General features: G+C 55.2%; 2 protein-coding genes across 5 annotated transcripts; both read right to left on the bottom strand.

Annotated features, from left to right (window-relative positions):
* Positions 1-46: 46 nt before the first annotated feature.
* Positions 47-1,256, bottom strand: B3GNT4 (UDP-GlcNAc:betaGal beta-1,3-N-acetylglucosaminyltransferase 4). Its single transcript, XM_067014956.1, has one exon. The coding sequence runs from the start codon at positions 1,254-1,256 to the stop codon at positions 183-185; it is 1,074 nt and encodes a 357-aa protein (XP_066871057.1). The 3' UTR covers positions 47-182.
* Positions 47-20,392, bottom strand: LRRC43 (leucine rich repeat containing 43). 4 transcript variants are annotated; one of them, XM_067014953.1, is made up of 14 exons: positions 20,286-20,392; positions 18,986-19,246; positions 18,256-18,366; positions 14,765-14,904; positions 12,470-12,708; positions 11,613-11,800; positions 10,704-10,927; positions 10,318-10,459; positions 10,025-10,175; positions 9,727-9,914; positions 9,386-9,422; positions 9,218-9,265; positions 4,419-4,537; positions 47-1,264 (listed from the first exon to the last, which is right to left on the bottom strand). In XM_067014953.1, exons 1-13 carry the CDS (start codon positions 20,376-20,378, stop codon positions 4,434-4,436), a joined length of 1,926 nt encoding a protein of 641 aa, XP_066871054.1. In that variant the 5' UTR covers positions 20,379-20,392; the 3' UTR covers positions 47-1,264; positions 4,419-4,433. The 4 variants fall into 4 exon arrangements, with proteins under 4 accessions (XP_066871054.1, XP_066871053.1, XP_066871056.1 ...); XM_067014952.1 differs by having other exon boundaries at positions 9,218-9,422; XM_067014955.1 differs by lacking the exons at positions 47-1,264; positions 4,419-4,537; positions 10,025-10,175 and having other exon boundaries at positions 9,233-9,265.

Raw genomic sequence — 20,392 nt, 5'->3', positions numbered from 1 at the left:
GTGATGGCAGCCTTTGCCCATTTAACACGTTCTGGTACAAGTTAGCCAGGTTTCAGTGTTTTAATCAGTTAGCAAGGTTGGGGAGAGGGTTACAAAAAGTCAGGATTTCTTGTAGACCCATCAAGAGCCAAGTTTCAGGGTTCTCGATTTCTCATCATGATTGCAAAATTAAGTCTACTCGCTCAACCCACCCCTCGAAGCTGGGACAAGGGAGCAGCTGCACACTTGAGCCCCTCATCCGTTACCAGTGCCCACATGGTCCACATCTCCAGGGGGCTGAGGCGGTGCACCAGAAGGAGCCCTCTGTACAGGCAGGGGTCCAGAGGGTCCAGGGGTCGCCGTATTCCAAATGTCTTGAAGCCAGCGTGGTGCATGGGGCTCACCCCCAGCTTTTTCAGGCACATCCCCACAAAGACGTCATCAATGGGGAAGAGTTCAGCCTCTTCCACGGCTGCTTGCAGGCGCTGCACGGTGGCTCTGGACATGACATACCCTCCACCCCCAGCATAGGGTGGGTAGTGGCGGGCCCTATACATGGAGGGTGGGATGAAATATTTGACCTTGGTGTTCCTGTTGGGCAGGGCCTGGCGGATGACGTCTCCCACCAGGAGGTCCTGGGCTGGGTCCCAGCCATCCAGGAACTCCAGCACATTGGGGACGTGGACAAAGACATCGTCATCTCCCTTTAGCATGAAATGGGCCTGGGAACAGACAGCTGCCACCCAGCGCTGCAAGTGCAGCTCCTTGAGTGTCAGGTTGAAAAAGTCCTCAGCGAAGTCCCACTGTAGGATATCATCGAACTCCCGACTCTCGTAGGCCAGCAGCTGGGCTGGGGGCGCAGGTCCTGCCACCCCCAGGAGGAACACCAGCTTCAGCTGCCGGCCCTTAGCCCAGCTTCCCGCCCGGCCCCACGTGCTGCGGATGGCCGCACGCCGTTCCACGTGGCCAGGCTGTGACTTGATGGCCAGGAGCAGAAAGGTGTCCTCGGCACAGCCCGAAGGCTCCAGCAAGATGGAGAAGTTGCGGCAGTGGCGATAGGTCAAGAAGAGGCGGTGACGGTTAGGCAGGAACAGGGAGGCGTTAGCCACCGTGTGGTTGGGTGGACACTGGCTGCGCCGGGGCCCTGGGGGAGCCCAGAAGGGCTGTCGGGCCATGGGGCCCCCCGCCGGGTGGGCCTCCTCCTTCAGGAAGAACAGGCAGCTGAGCAGCAGCGCGGCAAGGCTGTACAGGACCAGCCAGCCTACCCTGCGGAACATGGCAGGGCCTGCAAGGAGAGAGCCGATGAGCGGACTGCGCCCGGCCCCGGCCCGGCCTCCACCTCCCCGGCCCCGAGAGCAACCCGCGGCCCGGCAGCTAGGTCCTTCCATTTATCTCCTTCAGCGTGCCCTCCGGCTCTCTCCGGAGTCCCTCTCCCGGAGGACAGACCAAGCACACCTGCTATGCCAGCCCTCGCTTCCCTTCCGCTGTCATTAGGGGACTCTTGGGTCAACTTTTTCTCCAAGAGGGCTTGCAGCCACTTTAAAACTGAGGCACCACAAGTGTTTTCAGCATTTCCCACGAAACTCAAGTACCTAATGAGCTTTAAGTGAAAATGGCACAGCTTATTTCCAAAAAAAAAGGTCTCGAGTGGTGGCAGGCCCTGCGTCTCACGTCTCAGAAATGACAGCCCCTGGCACTGCCCTTAGGGAGTTTGCTCCTCCAGGGAGAGGAAACCACTGCCGGGCAGCAGCAGGTGGCGGAAGCCACGACAGAACACACCCATTTAACATCCTGGTACAAGGTTTGGGAGGGGTGCAACACATACTGGCACAAGGCTTGCCTGAAGTAGTTTGGGTTTCCTGGGGAGTCGTTTAAATGTAGCTTTAGGAAAAAAACAAAAAACAACACGCACAGGAAGAGCATGCAAGCCAATAGGAAAGCCACAGACTTGTACCAGGATGGCTCCCCTGCAGCCACCCCTCACCAGTTCTACCGCTGATTGAGTTCTGGTTTTCTCTCGGCAAGTCTCCCAGCAATACAAAGAGAAAGCTGAGAAATGGTAACTTAGTACAGTAACCTGCCCAAGAGCCACAGTAGCCAGGCATCAGTCCCCTCCTCGTCCCCTCCCCCTGCTGTGTCCGGGTCCAGCCGGCCATCACCTCGGTCCGGCCTGCCCGCATTAGCCTCGGCCCGGTCGTCCCTGCCGCCGCTGCCACAAAAGCATCTCTTCTAGCTGCCAGGGATGCAGTGGCAGGCAAGACAGACAGGTCCCAGCCCTCACAAAGAGACCAAGAAACCAGTACGAACTTCAAGGGGTGCGGAGAAGACATGAAAGCAGTGTGATGGAATAGAGGGACCGGGAAGGCTCTTTTGGCCCACGGTGGTTTAGAGAGCCCTCCCTGAAAAAGAACATTTGAGCAAGAACTGAACAAAGTAAGGCACCAAACCACATAAAGACCTGGTCGGGGGGAGAGTGGGGGGGTGGGCTGGGCAGAGGCGAGAGTTAGGTGCAGAGCTCCTGAAGCAGGACAGGTGTGCGGCGTGGCGGGGCCGGAAAGAACAAGGAGGAAAGTGTCAGGTGGTGAAGCGGGAGCAGCAGCCTGAGGAGGGTCACGTGCGAGATCCACGGGGAACGTCTGGGGAAAGAGCTTGTGTTTTATTGGAAAAGCACCACGAGATACGTCGGAGGATTTAACAGAGGCGGTTAAAGAATTTACATCGTTTGGAAGGTCACTACTGCGGCTGCTTAGATGATGGATTGTGGAAGCGCAGAAGTGGTAACTGGAGACCAGCTAGCAAACTCTTGCATTAGTCAGTAACCAGCCGCAGCTGAGACTCGAGCGGGGCCGCGGAGCACGTGAAAACCAGATGGATTTCAGGCGTGGAAAATGGATTTCAGGTGTGGGAGCTGCGCCTGCCGTGGGCGAGGGCACCCAGGGAGGGGCAAGAGCGGGGGGCGGGTTAGTGGTGCCACTTACCGAGAAGGGCGCAAGGCCAGCTGTTTGCTTTTGACTTGTGCGTTTCAGAGGCCCAGGCTGAGATGCGCTGTGGACCTGATTTCCCCTGTGTCCACAGCGCTCCCAGTGCACCCACTCCCCCAGGCGCCTCACTGCGGGAACGAACCCGCAGCTCCCCACCGCAGTGGCGGCGGCCGCTCCTCTGCTCCCCACTCCACACACCTGCCTGGGACTCCCATTCAGTACCTGCTAAGCGTAAGCCTCCCTCCGCTCTGTGAGCCCCCAAGCCTGGTCCTTAACCTGCACGGGCTTCAGCGAGTGCACTCCCCCCTCCAAGTGGGTGCCGAGCCCTAAGGGTCTGAAATTGCTTCTGGGGTCCTCACGGGGCTCGGTGACCCATCACGCTGTGATGAGGTAAAGGGTCAAGCGCTGGTTCATTCCCTCCACACGACAGCCTCTAAAGGGCTCTTGTGGAGGCGCAGAGGCCCGTGGGGTGGCCAGAGCAAAAGGACCAGAGCCCCGCGGGGGACACCCCTCCGGGCCTGAGCACAGCGAGCGGTGCTGCCCGTCGGGGACTCCGGAGCAAGAGCCCCAGGCTGCCCCGTCCACCACCCGCGGCTCCGGCCATTCTCGCCCCAGCGGGGCGAACAGAAGCCGACCGGCGGCAGGAGGCCACCTGGCCCCGCCGCTCCCGCGGGGCAGTGCAACCGCGACCCCGCTGCTGCGAAGTCGGCTCCTCCCGCCGGGGGCTCGGCGCCCCTCCGCTCACAGTGAGACAGCCCCCTCCCAGCAGCAGGGCTCCAGGCGCCCCAGGCCAAGCACCGCGCGCCCCTCGCCTACCTACCTGAGCCAAGACGCCGAGCCGACACAGGCGAGGAGCTCGCGCAGCGCAGCCACGTACGCACAGCTCTCTCCGCCGGGCGCGGGCGGTGGGCAGGGCTCAGCGGCGACCCCTGATCGCTGGCCACGCCCCCGCGCGGCCCACCAACCCAGCGGCGAAGGCCGGGCTGGGGGCGCGGTCTCTGGGGTCGGGCCCGGGGCCGCCGCGGGTCCCCGCCCGCCTGGGTCTGCGCAGCTCCCCGCGCACCTGCCGGCTGAGAGGCCCGGCCCTGCGGAGCCCGCCCGGGGGAGGCCGACCCCGCGCTCCCCGGCCAGACCCCCGTCTCCTCCGGCCAGCTCTCCTCTCCTCCCTGGCCAGCTCCACCCCCGCTCCCCACGGCCGGGCCCCCCGCTCCCCACGGCCAGCACCCCGCTCCTCCCCAGCCAGGCGCTCCCGCCTCCTCCCGGCCAGGCCCCCCTCCCCGCTCCTCCCCACGGCCGGCACCCCGCTCCCCACGGCCAGGCCCCCCTCTCCTCCCCAGCCAGGCGCTCCCGCCTCCTCCCGGCCAGGCCCCCCTCCCCGCTCCTCCCCACGGCCGGCACTGCGCTCCCCGGACGCGCGGCGGCGGATGGACAGACGCGGAGCCGCGGTGTCAGAACCACCTTTAATCCCGCGCCCTAAGGGACGAGTCCCCGAAGCGCCTCCTCCGTCGAGCTGCCCTGGATCAGCTGGATCTGGATCTCCACCGTCAGGGGGTCGGGGCGGTAGTCGCTTTCGTACACTGAAACCAAAGATTTTCTTATTTCCGAGGAAATAGGAAAGTGTGAATCCGGAGCGATGAGCGGGCTGGCAGTGCCAGGCCATCCCGGGCCAGCTCCCGGAAACGCAGATGTGACCTCCGCCGTCCCGAGGCGAGCACGGTTTCAGAATCAGATTCCGCCCTCGGGTCTTAACCGTAATAAGGAATAAAATTAAATAACATCTAACTAGATCATTTAACAAGTCTCAGTTTGAATTACAAGATGAACTAGCTGCTTTTTCCTGGAACATCTTTTTCACTTGAAAGTACGCTGACAAAATATGGTTATTTCGACGTGAATATTTGGCAGGTATTTTCCAAAAAAAGAATGAAGCAAGCCTGGCACTTCAGGGAAAACAACTGAAAGCATTTTGATAAATACATTTATAACATTTGAACTTTCAAGTAGAAACTAGAATTTTGTAACACTGTTATCTGCCACCATGAACTTAACAGTTTTCCAATACTCAAAAGACTTTTCTGATGTTATGGGTGACGATAAAGAACGCGATTTTTGGATAATGAGTGGATTTTTAAAATGTGTCAACGGTTGGAAGATCTACATGACTCAGGGAACCAGTAGTTTACAAATAACAGTTGCCAGATGTTAACAATTGTGCATGGGTAAGGTAGCCGTTCAAAATGCAATGTTAGGGCTTCCCTGGTGGTGCAGTGGTTGGGAGTCCGCCTGCCGCTGCAGGGGACACGGGTTCGTGCCCTGGTCCGGGAGGATCCCGCGTGCCACGGTAGCGGCTGGGCCCGTGGGCCATGGCTGCTGGGCCTGTGCGTCCGGAGCCTGTGCTCTGCAACGGGAGAGGCCACAGCAGTGAGAGGCCCGTGTACCACACACACAAAAAAAAAAAAAAAAAAAAATGCAATGTTAAAAAAAAAAGGCAATGGAGACCAATGGATTAATTTAACATAACTGATTATAAAAAAATTCATCCATATAGATTCAGTTTTCACACTGTAACAACCTATAAAAAACTACTAGTTGTCAAGTCTCCTGCAAAGAGGAATATCCAGTTATTTAAAAGCCTATTATTTCCCTTTTTTCCAATTACATGTCCATGTGAGGTCAGATTTTCTTCATACACTTCAACTGCAGCAACACATCACAGAGACTGACTGCAGAAGCAGCTATGCAAATATGGCTTCCTCAATTAAGCCAGACATTAAAGAAATTTGCAAAAGTGTAAAAAAAAAAAAAAAAGGTTTTGTTTAAGCCCATTTTAACCCCAGGATTCAATCACAAATCTCATGTCCATGTTTGTCTGGGTCTTCAATTCCAGTAGTGTAAGTAAGTCCTTTGTTCTTTTTCAAAGTTGTTTTGGCTATTCTAGATCCTTTGAATTTCTATATGAACTTGAGAATCAGCTTGCTGATTTCTACCAAAAAAAAAAAAAAAAACAGAAAAAAAAATCCCTCCAGGGTTATGATTGAGATTTTATTGACTCTGTAGATCTGAGGAAAACCAACATCTTAACAATGTTGAATCTCCTGATCTATGTACATAGTGTATATCTCCACCGATTTAGGTCTGGTTTCTCTCAGCAACATTTTATAGTTTTCAGCATATAGAACTTCTATTGATAATGCTATTGTAAATGGTATTATTTAAAATTTTTAACATCTGATTGTTCGTTGCTCATATATGGAGACATTTTTTGAATATACTGACCCAGCATTCTGCGACCCTGTTAAACTCACTTATTAGTTTTAGAAGCTTTTCTAATATACACATTTAGTGCAATAAATTTCTCTCTAAATACTGCTTTGTTATATCCTACTAATTTTGGCATTTTGTATTTTTATTTCCATTCAGTTCAAAATACTTTCTAATTTCCCTTTTGATTTCTTCTTTGACCCACAAGTTATTTAGAAGTGTGTTATTTAGTTTCTAAAAATTGGGGGATTTTGCAAATATTTTTCTGTTTAATTCCACTGTGGTCATAGAGGATACTTTATATGACTTGAATTCTTTTGAACTTATTGAGATTGGCTTTGTGGCCCAGGTTATAGACTATCTCAGTTCTGTGTGCACTTAAGGAATGTGTGTGTGTGTGTGTGTGTGTGTGTGTGTGTGATTGGATGGCGTGCTCTGTAGCTGTCAGTTAGCTCAAGTTAATTGGCAGTGTGATTCAAGTCTTCTACATGCTTATTGATTTTCTGTCTATTTGTTCTGTCAATTACTAATTTGTGCTGAAATCTCTGAATATAATTTTGCATTTGTCTATTTTTCCTTGTACTTCTATCAGCTTTTGTTTCATGTGTTTTGAAACTCAATTATTAGGTGCAGACATGCTAAGGACTGTTACATTCTCCCAATGAACTGACGCCTTTATTATGTTTTTTTTTTTTTTTTTTTTTTTTTCCGGTATGCGGGCCTCTCACTGTTGTGGCCTCTCCCGTTGCAGAGCACAGGCTCCGGACGCGCAGGCCTAGCGGCCATGGCTCACGGGTTTAGCTGCTCCGCGGCATGTGGGATCTTCCCGGACCGGGGCACGAACCCGTGTCTCCTGCATCGGCAGGCGGATTCTCAACCACTGCGCCACCAGGGAAGCCTTGACGCCTTTATTATGAAATAACCCTCTTTATACCTGGTAATAGTCTTTGCTCTGAAATCTACTTTGTCCGATATTAATGCAGCTACTCCCATTTTCTTTTGATTAGTGTTAGCACGGATATATGTTTCCATCCTTTTCATTTCCCATATTTTTGTATCTTTATATTTAAAGAGGGTTTCTGATAGGCGGATAGCTTGGTCATACTGTTGTTATCCAATCTGATCATCTCTGCCTTTTAACTGGGTGTTTAGACCATTTAAATTTCATGTGACTCAATATAACTGGGTTTAAGTCTACCGTCTTGTTGTTTTGTTTATCCCATGTGTTCTTTGTTTTTTGTTTCCACCTTCGGATTAACTGAGGTTTTTTTTTTTTTTTTTTTTTTTTTTTTGTGGTATGCGGGCCTCACTGTTGTGGCCTCTCCCTTGCGGAGCACAGGCTCCGGACGCGCAGGCCCAGCGGCCATGGCTCACGGGCCCAGCCGCTCCGCGGCACGTGGGATCTTCCCAGACCGGGGCACGAACCCGCGTCCCCTGCATCGGCAGGCGGATTCTCAACCACTGCGCCACCAGGGAAGCCCTAACTGAGTATTTTTATAATCCCAATTTTCCCTCCTCTGCTGGCTTATTAACTGTAACCTTTTGTCGTGTTTGCTAATTGCAATCATTGTTGCTTTCGTTGTGGTCATCCATTCACAATGCTTGGTGTCGGGCTTATTTATCTCTTGTAAAAATAAAATACAGTGTGTGTGTGAAAAAGAAAAAAAGGTACGGTTCAGGGGCTTTTAGTATATTTACAATGTTGTGCAACCATCACCGCTAATTTCAGAACATTTTCATCACCCCGAATGGAAAACCTGGACCCATTAAGCAGTCATGCCCCGTTCCCTCCCTCCCCCGCCCCCAGGCAACCACTAATCTACTTTCTGTCTCTATGGATTTGACAATTCTCCACATTTCATATAAAATGGTTATGTGGTCTTTTGTGTCTGGCTTCTTTCCCTGAGCACTGAGTTTTCAAGGTTTATCCGTGGTTTAGGACATGTCAGTGCTTCATTCGTTTTTGTGACAGAATAATATCCCAGTGGATGGACCACATTTTGTTTATCCTTTCATCCGTTGATGGCCATTTGGGCTGTTTCCACTTTTCGGCTGTTCTGAATCGGGCCGTTGTGGTCTTGCTTTAGACTTTTGCAGCAGTCTCCCAGCTGAGTGACCTGTCTCCTACCTCTCCCTCCGAGCCAGACAGTTCTAAAAGTTAAATCTAGGGACTTCCCTGGTGGTCCAGTGGTAAAGAATCCACCTTACAATGCAGGGGACACGGGTTTGATCCCTGGTCAGGGAACTAAGATCCCACATGCCACGGGGCAACTAAGCCCACGCGCCACAACTACTGAGCTTGCGTGCCTCAACTAGAGAGCCTGCCCGCTGCAAACGACAGAGCCCTCGTGCCCTGGAGCCTGCACGCCACAACTAGAGAGAAGTCCACGCACCACAACGAAGATCCCACTCAACTAAGACCCGACGCAGCCAAAAATAAACTAAATAAATAAATAAATAAATAATAAATCTTAAAAAAAAATTAAATCTAAAACTTACCTATTTCAATGCTGCCACTGCCCATAAAACAAGTCCAGGCTCCTTATACAGCAAGTAAGGGCTAATGTCCTGCAGGAGCAGGACCACCGCTGAGCCAGAAGGACCCTGGACGCCCCCAACCCTGCGCCTCCCTACGCACTCCACCCCGGCCCCCGCGCCAGAGCGCCTGTCCTGCTGATGTCACGGCCGCCGCAGGCTGCAGGAGGACACAGGGTTTGGCGCTCAGGGCAGGCATGGCCCTCCCAGTAGCTGGAAGATATGATTCTCCATCCTTCCATTCCTTTGGTCCCCAATCAGGCTGACCCCTCAACAAGTCCTGCTCTGTTGGCCCCCTTCCCCCCAGATTCATACGTTGAGATCCCAGCCCCCAAAGGCGATGATGTTCGGAGGCGGGGCCTTTGGAAGGTGATTACGTCATGAGCGCAGAGGGAGGCTGCTGGTCCCTCTACCACGTGAGGACCCAGGGAGAAGGCACGGACCGGCGAGAGGACTCTCACCTGATGCCGCTGGCAACTTGGTCTTTGACTTCCTGGCCTCCAGAGCCGCTAGAGATAAACGTCTGTTGTTTATAAGCCGCCCACGCTGTGGAGTTTTACAGCAGCCTCGACGGACTAGGGCTGGTCCTCGGAGAACACTCCCTGCCCTGTTACCGTCGTCCCTCTTACCATTTTTAGCTCTCTTACTCCTATTCTTCTTTGAAGCCTGCGAGGAAGAACCGCAAAATAAGTTCCTTGCTGGAGTGGGGGGGTGCTGGGGAAGGGGTGGGCGTTCTCACCCCCACCAGGGCCTCGCCTGGTCTCCTGGGGAGCAGCTGCCCAACCTGCCCGCTTGCCTGGCCCCTTGCAGTCGAGAAGGCTGCCCACCATGCAGGCGGCCCTTGCTGCGTCACCCCTCCAGCAGCCCATCCTGTGGTCCGGGCCCCCCTCCCCTCCCCCTCCCCCTCCCCCTCCCTCCCACAGCCGGGCCAGGCTCCTGCGGGCAGGGGAGGCCAGGGGCACTGCTGTACCCTGTAAAGCGTCAGCCTGTCGGTCTCCACGGTGCGGACCACCCCAAAGTTGCACACGGTGGACACGGATGGCTCCCCAGAGAGCAGGGGCGCCAGGGCCACCGGGCCACTGCCCAGCACCCGGAGGGCGGGCGGGTCCTGGCGCGGATCCTTACGAAGCTCCTCTCCTCCTTGCTCCCCTTCTGCTCCTGTGGGGAGAGGCTGGCGGGTGGGGGGGGGCAGGGGACGGGGGAGCAGCCTCCCGCCCCCCAGGCCGCCCCACGCAGAGGCGCCTTGGCTGGTCCTTCCTCCCCTTTACCTGCTTTGCCCTTCCCATCTTTCCCCTTCTTGTCTTTCTTTTCTTTCTCTTCCTTGTCTTTCCCCTTCCCTTTCTTGGCCTTCTCTCCCTTTCCCTGCTTCGCAGCCAAGGGACTGTTGGGGGAAGGTGGCACCGCAGGCCAGGAGAGAATCTAGGGGACGGAAGCTGGGTTGGAGCTAGCCGAGAGCTCTCTGGAAAGGCACCGAGACCCTGCCCACAGGTAGCCCGACAGAAGAGCAGAGCAGAGGAGAGGCGGGGCAGCGTGTGGACCCTGGAGAGCTCCAGCCGCCCACCTTCTCCTCCACGATGCTGACGGTGGTCCCCGAGAGCAGGAAGGCCTTGAGCTGCACCAAGTCCTTGAGCGCGTGCTGCAGCTCGTAGTTGCAGGGGATGACGTCAGACCAGGGCTTGCGGACTGTGCTGAAGAGAACTGTCCTTGGGGAGGGGAGATGGAGACATGGGGGCCGTCACCCAGGGGGCCGTGCCGGGGACCAGGGGCAAGGCTGGGAGGGCGCCTTGAGAGGAGGTGCGCACGTGGGCACGGTGTGAGGCTGAGGGGCCCGTGCTGTCACGGAGGGCAGGGGACAGAAGGCCGGGAGGGCTGTGGGCCAGAGGAGAAGGCAGAGTGGTAAATGCAGGTGTGGTGTGGGCCCTGCTCCCAGCCGGGTGAGATCCTTACCCCGGGGACGGGCAGAGCCGGGGATCCGGGCGCGGCCGCAGCTTGGCCGGCGCTTCCGCAGAGGCTATGGACCGCGGCAAGGGCGCTGAGGCGCCGGGCTCCTCCAGCTCCCCGGACTGGGGCTGGGAGGCCAGCCCCGACCCTACGGAGCCTCCGGCCTCTTTGATGGGCTCTTGGGGAACGTCCTCAACCAGCTGTTCCGTGCGGGGCGAGGGCCTGACGACCTGCCACAGAAGACACGAGAACACGTCCAGGGCTGCCGGCCTCCGAGCTCCCACCTGACACTATGTGAAGGTGGTGTAAATGGGCACCAGTGTTTGACGGATGTGCACAAAGCAAACACATGGACTTAGGAGGCAGGAAGTTATACAAAAAATTACCAGTCCTGCTTTTTCTGAAAGTTCTATGTTAACAGTAAAAACAGTAACAACTTCCACATGAGCTGGGGACCCGCGCGTTTCTTGGGCTCTTTTTGGCCACGCCCTGCGGCACGTGGGACCTTAGTTCCCTGAGCGGGGATCGAACCCGCGCCCCCTGCAAAGGAAGCGCAGAGCCTTAACCACTGGCCCCAGGCATTTCTCCTAGTGGGATGGCACCGTCGGGTTTTCTTGTGCCAGCAAGGGAGCCGGGAGGTGCAGGGGGAGGTGGAGAACGCTGCGCGGTGGGGAAGCCAGCAGCCCAGTCGCGAAACTCTGGGCTGCTCCCTTGTTATATGTCCTTTGCGACCATTTCAGGGCGGGTGGGAAGGGGTGGACACGGTTGAGAATTACTCCAGCCGCAAGAAACGGGCTGAGCGGAAGCCAGCTTCCTGCTCAGAGTAGGGTATGAATCGGAAAGATCCATGTTAAGGGTTTCCCGGGGTCCCCAGCGGCCCCTGAGGACCCGAGAGCAGGGCCCCCACGGACACACCTCAGCCAGCACGCGGCCGTATTCATTTCCTTCGCCTTCCTCATCTTCCACAAACTCGTACATTACATAATAGCTGTAAGTGATGAAAGGGCCTTGGGGCCCTGGTTCCGGGTCCAAGACCGAGGAGTCCAGAATCCCTGTGACACGTCCAACCTTCACCACTAACCGTGCCTCATGCGCCAGGAGATCTGCAGGGGGGAACGGGCAGGGGTGAGGGGAGCCGCGGGGAGGGAGTGGGCGGGCGGACGGCAGGGGAGGGCAGGCGAGCTCAGCTCCTGCCCTCTTTCCTCCGAGCAGGGCTGGGCCCCGCGCTGCACACTTGGGCTCGAATCCCAGCTCTGCCAGGTTCAACACAGCGTGATCTGGGGTAAGTCTCCTTTGGGCAAGAGGACCCTCTTAAGCTTGTCTTCCTGATGTGTAAAACGGGAATGGTAGTAGCTACTTTGCAGGATAGTTACAGATGGAGGCTATGTTGCCTTAGCCCCTGCTGGTACTCAGCAGGCGTAGCTATTTTTACCCATGTGTTGTCACCCTGACCTTGAGAAGGTTCTGGCGCAGCTTGAGCTGTGAGTCCCAAGGGGGTGATCTCAAGCCGCCGCAGAGGCCAAGAAACTAATCTAAAGAATGTTTCCCATTTGCCTAGGGAGGGAGGCGCCTGTGACGGTCCCAGCCTCCCTACCACTTGTCTGGCCACATCTCAATCACAGCCATCAAAATCTGGGAGAGAACTCTGACCAAGAAGGCGACCTACACCTGACCAGGGCCCGGGCCAGCCAGGGAGCTGGATGACAGACAGACACGTGCAGCCAGCAGGCCCCCCTAACCCCCCGCCCTGCCCTGCGCATCGGCTCCCTCACCCCCGCTCTGGCTGAGCCCACGGAACAGACGCTTCTCGCTGGGTGCCACGGTGACGTCGTCCAGCACGCAGAGCCCGGACAGGCTGTCGATGATGAAGCCCCGGTAGCAGGGCACCAGGGCCAGCGGGTTCCCCTGCAGCCCCAGCAGCCTCAGGTGCCGCAGCGTTCGGAGGCCGGCCACCATGACCTGCAGGTCCGTCAGGTCGTTGAAGCTCAGGTCCAGGGAGATGAGGTCGGGCCTGGACGGTGCGTGGGACCACCAGGAGTCAAGAGGCCAGGTACGCAAAGGGGTGGGGACGGGTAGCTGTGGTCTTGCCACGGCGCCTGCATCCCCAGCACCCCGGGTCCCTGATGGACAAGGCCTGGTGCTGAGGACGGGATGGCAGGCTGTGCCCATCCCCGCCTCTCAAGCCTCGAGCTGCCCTGGACCTGGGTTAGCCCCCCTGTTGGGGAGGGGCTCCTGGACCTCCTGGTGCCCTCCCTCCTTGCTGTGGCACAGAGGTGGCCACCGCCACGTCCTGCCTCTACCGGACTTCTATGTACACAGACCTCTTCTCAGTTAACCGTCTATCTCCCATAGAGCCTAATACGGGGTTGTGCATCTAGACGGTTCTCAGCAGAGAGGGACAGACCGGCGAGGAAGGCAGAGGCAGGCGAGCCTCTGCGCCGAGGAGCAGCGGGTGGGGGTAGGAGAGGTCGGTAAATAGGGGGGCCTGGGAAGAGGGTGCATGAGGCTTGAGGGGTCTAGAAGCTGGAGGACGCTCTCCAGAGTCAGACCAGCGCATGACCACAGCAGGCCATCTGGTTCATTTCTTTGGGAACGTGGGTGAAGAACTGGCCAGTGAGGCGCCCTGCACCCCGACCTGGAGACGAAGGCCTCCCTACTGCACAAAGCAGAAAGCAAATCAATTTCCGCGCTGAGAACAGAGGCACAAAAACAAACCAACAGAACCAGAACGCACAAGGGGACGACGCAGGAGTACAATCCCGCCGTCACATGTGACGGTCTCCCTGCCGTTGAGTTCCAGCACCTCGACTCCCCTTCCTCCCTCCTCTCCTCCTGCCCGCGATGCTGGCCAGCCAGGCCCCAAAATACCCGAGAAGAACGTTTCATGCTGACCGGCGCACAGATTTTACCCAGTATCAGCCTCCTGCAAGAGAACTGGTGGAAACATCAGCAAAACTGATTCGCAGGACGTGTACCCTCCTTTTAAATTCAAAGCAGCAAAAGACGGAGGTTTTCACACATACATGTGTGTCTATGAAATCCAGACTCAGCCTTAAGCAGGTTACGCTGTCGTAAGTCTGTTTTCCAAATCAAAACCCAGAACACTTAGAACTCTGTCCACGGTACGAGTCTGAACTCAGCTGTCACACAAAGTCCACGGCGTACGTTTCCTCCCTGCGCGACACACCCTGACGGCTGAGGTCAGTGGAGGGAAGGGACCCGGAATCGTACACGGCCGAGGCCGTGAACAGGCAGCTTGGCCAAGAGTAGGGAAAGAGGAGGAGGGAGGAGATTAGGGTCCGAGGGACCGGCCTTCCACGAGCACGGTCCCAGGAGACCTGGGAAAGCAGGGGAGCGATGCTGCCCCTTCTGGGCTGTGAAGGACGGAGCAGTCATGGCCGCCAGCCCGGGGACGCACCGCCAGCCCGGGGACGCGCCGCACCGCGCCGCCCGGGGTGCTGAGCCCGGGAGTCCGCGAGCTTCTCTGACAGGCCTCCCTGGCCCCGCTTCGCCGATGGATTTTCACGGGGGGCAGCTGAGGCCCTGAGACTCCCCAGATCCAGCGTCTCAGTTTCCCAGTGCTCAGCCAGCAAGAAGCCAGAGGCGAGCCGAGGGCTGTCTGTAGGGCAGCGGCTCTCGGCTGGGGGTGGTTTTGCCCCCCAGTGGACACTTGGTGCTGTCTGGAGACCTCTCGGTTGTCGCAGCTGGTCTGGGCAGGAGCGGCTGGCATCTGGTGGGTGGAGGCCAGGGGTGCTGTCCGCCTCCGGCAGTGCCCAGGACGGCGCGCACAGCCAAGAATTAGCAGCTGGCCTCGGTGTCAACAGAAAGCCCGAAGCCAAAGGGCCCACTCATTCCCACCACCTCGTGGCGTCCTTCCCTGGGCCTCCGTGGGATTTTCTGTTTATTGGGTCAGAGAAATAAATCCTAGGTCCGGACTTAGCAGCTAACCAGGAGTTATTATAGAAAAGAGCAAAGCCGAGTTCTCCAAGCCACCAGCAGAGAATGGCCCAGATCTAATGCTCAACCCCTCCCTCCCTCCCTCTTTCCACGTGGGGCTCCCAAGTTACCAGTAATCACCGGTGACGTATAGACTCTCCAGGGGGCCCAGAAGCTTGTTGTGACCCAACCCCAAGTGCTGGAGCCGTGGGGGCGGCCGGGTGCACAGACACTCCATGCTGGTCATCTTGTTGCCGTAGAGCTCCAGCACCTGCGACGCGGGTGGAAAGACAGCCCGTGAGCCCAGACAAAACGGAACCCGCTCCCTGCTTCCACGCTGGGCAGCTCAGGAGAGGAATTACGAACTCCCTGTGTCCTCCTGGACCCCATTCTAAGAACCTGGGAAGAAAATATTCCTGCAGCAGGTGTCAGAAAGTTTCTTTTCCGACGAAAAGACAACCCTCAGAACGGGAGAAAATATTTGCAAATGAAGCAACTGACAAAAGATTAATATCCAAAATAGACAAACAGCTCATGCAACTCAATATTTAAAACAGCAATAACCCAATCAAAAAATGGGCGGAAGACCTAAATAGACATTTCTCCAAAGAGAACATACAGATGGCTAAGAGGCACAAGAAAATATGCTCAACATCACTAACTATTAGAGAAATGCAAATCAAAACCACAATGAGGTATCACCTCACACCGGTCAGAATGGCCATCATTAAACAAATCTACAAATAGGGCTTCCCTGGTGGCACAGTGGTTAGAAATCCACCTGCCAATGCAGAGGACACAAGTTCGAGCCCTGGTCTGGGAAGATCCCACATGCCGCGGAGCAACTAAGCCCGTGCACCACAACTACTGAGCCCGCGCTCTAGAGCCCGTGCGCCTAGAGCCCGTGCTCCGCAATGAGAGGGGCCGCCACGATGGGAGGCCCGCGCACCGCACTGAAGAGCAGCCCCCGCTCTCCGCAGCTAGAGAAAAACCCACGTGCAGCAACGAAGACCCAACACAGCCAAAAATAAATAAAATAAAATAAATAAAATTTTAAAAATATCTACAAACAGTAAATGCTGGAGAGGGTGTGGAGAAAAGGGAACCCTCTTGCACTGTTGGTGGGAATGTAAACTGATACAGTCACTGTGGAGAACAGTATGGAGGTACCTTAAACAACTACAAATAGAACTACCATACGACCCAGCAATCCCACTTCTGGGCATATACCCTGAGAAAACCAGAATTCAAAAAGACACATGCACCCCAATGTTCATTGAAGCACTATTTACAGTAGCCTGGACATGGAAGGAACCTAAATGTCCATCCACAGAGGAATGGATAAAGAAGATATGGTACATATATACAATGGAATATTACTCAACCATAAAAAGAACGAAACTGGGTCATTTATGGAGACATGGATGGACCTACAGAGTGTCATACGGAGTGAAGTATGTCAGAAAGAGAAAAACAAATATCGTATATTAATGCACATATGTGGAATCTAGAAAAATGGTATAGATGATCTTATTTGCAAAGCAGAAATAGACACAGATGTAGAGAACAAATGTATGGATACCAAGGGGGAAATTGGGGGTGGGGGGAATTGGGAGATTGGGATTGACATATATACACTATTGATACTATGTATAAAATAGGAAACTACTGAGAACATACTGTATAGCACAGGGAACTCTACTTAAGGTGCAGTGGTGACCTAAATGGGACCGAAATCCAAAGAAGAGGGGATCTGTGTATACGTATAACTGATTCACCTTGCTGTACAGTAGAAACTAACACAACATTGTAAAGCAACTATACTGCAGTAAAAATTAATCTTAAAAATTAAAAAAAAAGAAAGTTTCTTTTCCTTTTGTGAAGGAAACTTTAAAATATGGAGTGGAGGTGATGTCGGAGAGAGTGGGAAAGGAAATGAATTAACACTTTAAAAAACTTTATTTATTTATTTTTATTTTTGGCTGCGTTGGGTCTTCTTTGCTGCGCGCGGGCTTTCTCTAGCTGTGGCGAGCGGGGGCTACTCTTCGTTGCGGTGCGCGGGCTTCTCATTGTGGTGGCTTCTCTTGTCACGGAGCACGGGCTCTAGGTGCACAGGTTCAGCAGTTGTGGCACACGGGCCCAGACGCTCCGCGGCATGTGGGATCTTCCCGGACCGGGGCACGAACCCGTGTCCCCTGCATCGGCAGGCGGACTCTCAACCACTGCGCCACCGGGGAAACCCCGAGTTAACATTTTTGCAGCTTCTCGACTCATGGCAGTTGTCTCTGGGAAAGCCAAAGGGCCCCAGGCTGGAATAGGGAATAAACCCAAAGATAACAGAGTTCTTGTATTTCTCCTCCAAGGCCTTGCCTGCTTTCTTCTTGAGCCCAGTACTGAGCCATACTTCTGAGCCTCTTCTGCCACAATATCTACTAGTCTCAGCATTTAATTGAAAATTGAGATCATGTTGATATGCTCAGCTGAAGACTCGTAATAAAGCCTGGCCTACGTCTTTTGGGGGCTTCCCTGGTGGTGCAGTGGTTGAGAATCCGCCTGCCAATGCAGGGGACATGGGTTCGAGCCCCGGTCTGGGAAGATCCCACACGCCATGGAACAGCTAAGCCCGCGAGCCACAACTACTGAGCCCGCAAGCCACTACTACTGAGCCTGCGTTCTAGAGCCCGTGAGCCACAACTACTGAGCCCATGTGCCACAACTACTGAAGCCCATGTGCCTAGAGCCCGTGCTCTGCAACAAGAGAAGCCACTGCAATGAGAAGCCCGCGCACCGCAATGAAGAGTAGCCCCTGCTCGCCGCAACTAGAGAAAGCCCGCGTGCAGCAGCGAAGACCCAACACAGCCAAAAATAAATAAATTTATTAAAAATAAAGTATCCTTAAAAAAAAAAAATCCTGGCCTACCTCTTTTTAAAACTTTTTATTGTGGTAAAGTATCTATAATTTGCCATTTCAACCCTTTTTAAGTGGACAATTCAGCAGCATTAAGTACATTCACTTAATGTACAACCATTATTACTATCCGTTTCCAAAATTGTTCATTACTCCAAACAGAAACCGTGTACCCATTAAACTATAACTCCCCGATCCTTCCCCCAGTAACCTCTAATCCACTTTCCATCTCTATGGATTTGCCTCTTTTAGCTATTTCATGCAGTGCAATCACCTAATACGTGGCCTTTAGTGTCCGGCCTCCTTCATTCAGCACCATGTTTTCAAGGCCACCCATGTTGTACGTATATGTCATTGCTTTTCATGACGGTGTGGACAGACCACATTTTGCCCCTCCACCCATCTGCTGATAACAGGCGGGCCGTGTCCACCTTTTGGCTCGTGTGAATAGCGCTGCGGTGAGCACTGGAGCTCAGGAGTCTGTCGGATTCCTGCCTTCTATTCTTTGGGGTGTACACCTAGGAAGGGAATTGCTGGGTCATGTGCAAATTTTACGTTTAACTTTTTGGGGGATCAGGCCCACCTCTCCAAAGCCTGAGGCCGGCCCTTAGCGCAGTCCCGATGGCCAAACCTTCTGTGTGGGGGACAGAGGAGGGGCAGGGCCTCTGGGCAGCACTGGCTCCAAGACCTGGAATGGAACCTGGGCTCCTTTACCTTGAGAGTTGGGGGCAGGTTGGTGGTGTCAATCTCCTTGATCTGATTAGCACTCAGCACCAACTCTTCAAGCTTCACAAATTTCAGGAGATCTTTGTCCACCAGGCTCACCTGGAAGGGAGGGAAGGGAGCTCAGAGCTCCAGTGCGTGAGGCGGCACTGGAGTGAGGAAAGCAATGGCACGTCCATCTCCAGAGAGTGACCGCCCCACAGCCCAAACCCTTTCCTCTCTTGTACGCCTTTCCTGCCGGGATCCGAGCGCCTCGGCCGTCGCGGTGGCCTGTCACCTCCCAACCCTCACCCCTCCTCTGATTGTAGGTGTTGGACAACTTCCAGCTCATGTCCTGTGTCCCTTGTTGGACTGTCAGCTCCTGAAGCCAGGAATCCCATCTTCCCTGCTGTCTACCCCAGAGCCACAGCGAACCCGAGGGTCTTAAGGAATCATTCTAGTTTACACCCAGCAGGGTCAGACCAGAAGCTTCAGGGCTCTGTCTGTGAATCCACAGTTGACTTCGGCTTCAAGGACATTAGGGGCCCTTCCCGGCTGGGCCTCCCTTCTCTGGGCTAACAGAGTGGGCCAGCTCGCCAGGATTGTTGGCCCTGCTCTGTGGACAAGCTGGTGAGATTAATTAGGAGGAGGGCAGGGCTAGGTCTTCCCGCCAAGCCCTGTAAGGGGAACGGCCCCCTAACATCGACCCTGTCTGTACCTGGTGTCCTCTCCCAATGCTCACCTGCTTGTCCACCACCCGCAGCGACCTGAAGTAGCTGTAGAAGAAGCTGTCTTTGAGCATCAGGGGATTCTGGATGGCCAGCTCTCTCAGAAAACGGTCCTCAGCGCTTGAGCCCTCCAGCAGGGCCCAGGGTGAGTGGGGGCTGCAGACCAGGCCCAGCAGGGCATCCACCGTCTCCTCCTCGGGGCCCACAGCGCCCTCCTCTCTGGGGATCAGCTCCCGCCATGCTCGGCAAGTTTGAGGAAGAAAGCGCGACTTATTCTGCAGAGTTGGAGGCAGAGAATTCCTCTCGTTATGACTCAGCCCCTGTCAAGGACTCAAAACTCTCAAAATGGAAACGATTGTAAAACAGGACAATCAGGGAGAGTTTAGAAGCCGGGAGGTGCAAAAGGCAATCTGTAGGATGTAATAAGCCAAGGAAAGGTCTTTGAAGAAGAGGCGGCAAAGCCTGCAAAGGTAAATTCAGAACCTTTAGACGCCATAAGTGGAAGATGAAAGATTTTTGTCCTGGAATTTACTCTCTCCCACTCCTTCCTCTTGAGAGACATCTATCTATGAAACCCCCAAGTTCAGCACAATGCCAGGCACATAGTAGGTGCCCAATCAATGTTTGTTGTTGAAACAAATAAATTAGGTCCTTGATTGGTATCTCAGTTTTCTCTTCCATGCAAACGGAAACCAGCCGACAAGAGTAGGTGGGGCCCCAGCTTCCCACCAAGCCCACGGGAACCCTTCAGGACTCAAGACCTCCGGGCACACCTGGGAAGCCCCGGGGTCGCAATGTCATGCTCCTTGTGCACTTAGGTGATGAGGATGGCCCCGGTGGCCACAGCACAGCAGGGTCCTAACTGCAAACCTTGCGCTCAGGATGAGCTTTTCACCCCAAAGGAGCCCGGTGTCTTTAAGACAGCCAGGAGCCTGCCTGTCCCGGATCCGGATCCGCCTGATGCGCTCAGGATGGGGCCCTGCTCTGGTGAGTTGGGGGGTCCCTGCCCTCCACCCTGAGTCAGCGTCCACAGGCCCCGAGGGGCCTATCCCGTCCACCCCTGCAGTGTCCCTGTTCCCATAGTCCATCCCCATCCCCACCAACCCGGGTCAGGACGCTCCCTAAACGCCCAGACGCAAACATCCTCTCAGGCTTCTCCGGACCAGCCAACTCCTGGGGCTGGCGGCCCGCTCAGCACCCGGGGCCACCCCGGCCCCGCTCTCCGCCCCTAGGCCCCGGCCTGGCCCCCGGTCAGTCCCCTCCGTCCCCCAGAGCCCCGAGCCCCTCCTCCATACGCCCCGCCAGCGCCCGCACCCAGCTGCCCGTGCCGCACGGGAACTCGTGCAGACACAACTTCCGCAGGTGCTCCCGGACCGCGGCGCTCACTGGCACGGCGGGCGGCTCCATGATCGCGCGTTCTC

This window comes from Kogia breviceps, chromosome 15, assembly GCF_026419965.1.
Source record: "Kogia breviceps isolate mKogBre1 chromosome 15, mKogBre1 haplotype 1, whole genome shotgun sequence".
Classification (NCBI taxonomy): Eukaryota; Metazoa; Chordata; class Mammalia; order Artiodactyla; family Physeteridae; genus Kogia; species Kogia breviceps.
The sequence above is the reverse complement of the archived record's forward strand: the minus strand, read 5'-3'. Positions and strand labels throughout refer to the sequence as shown.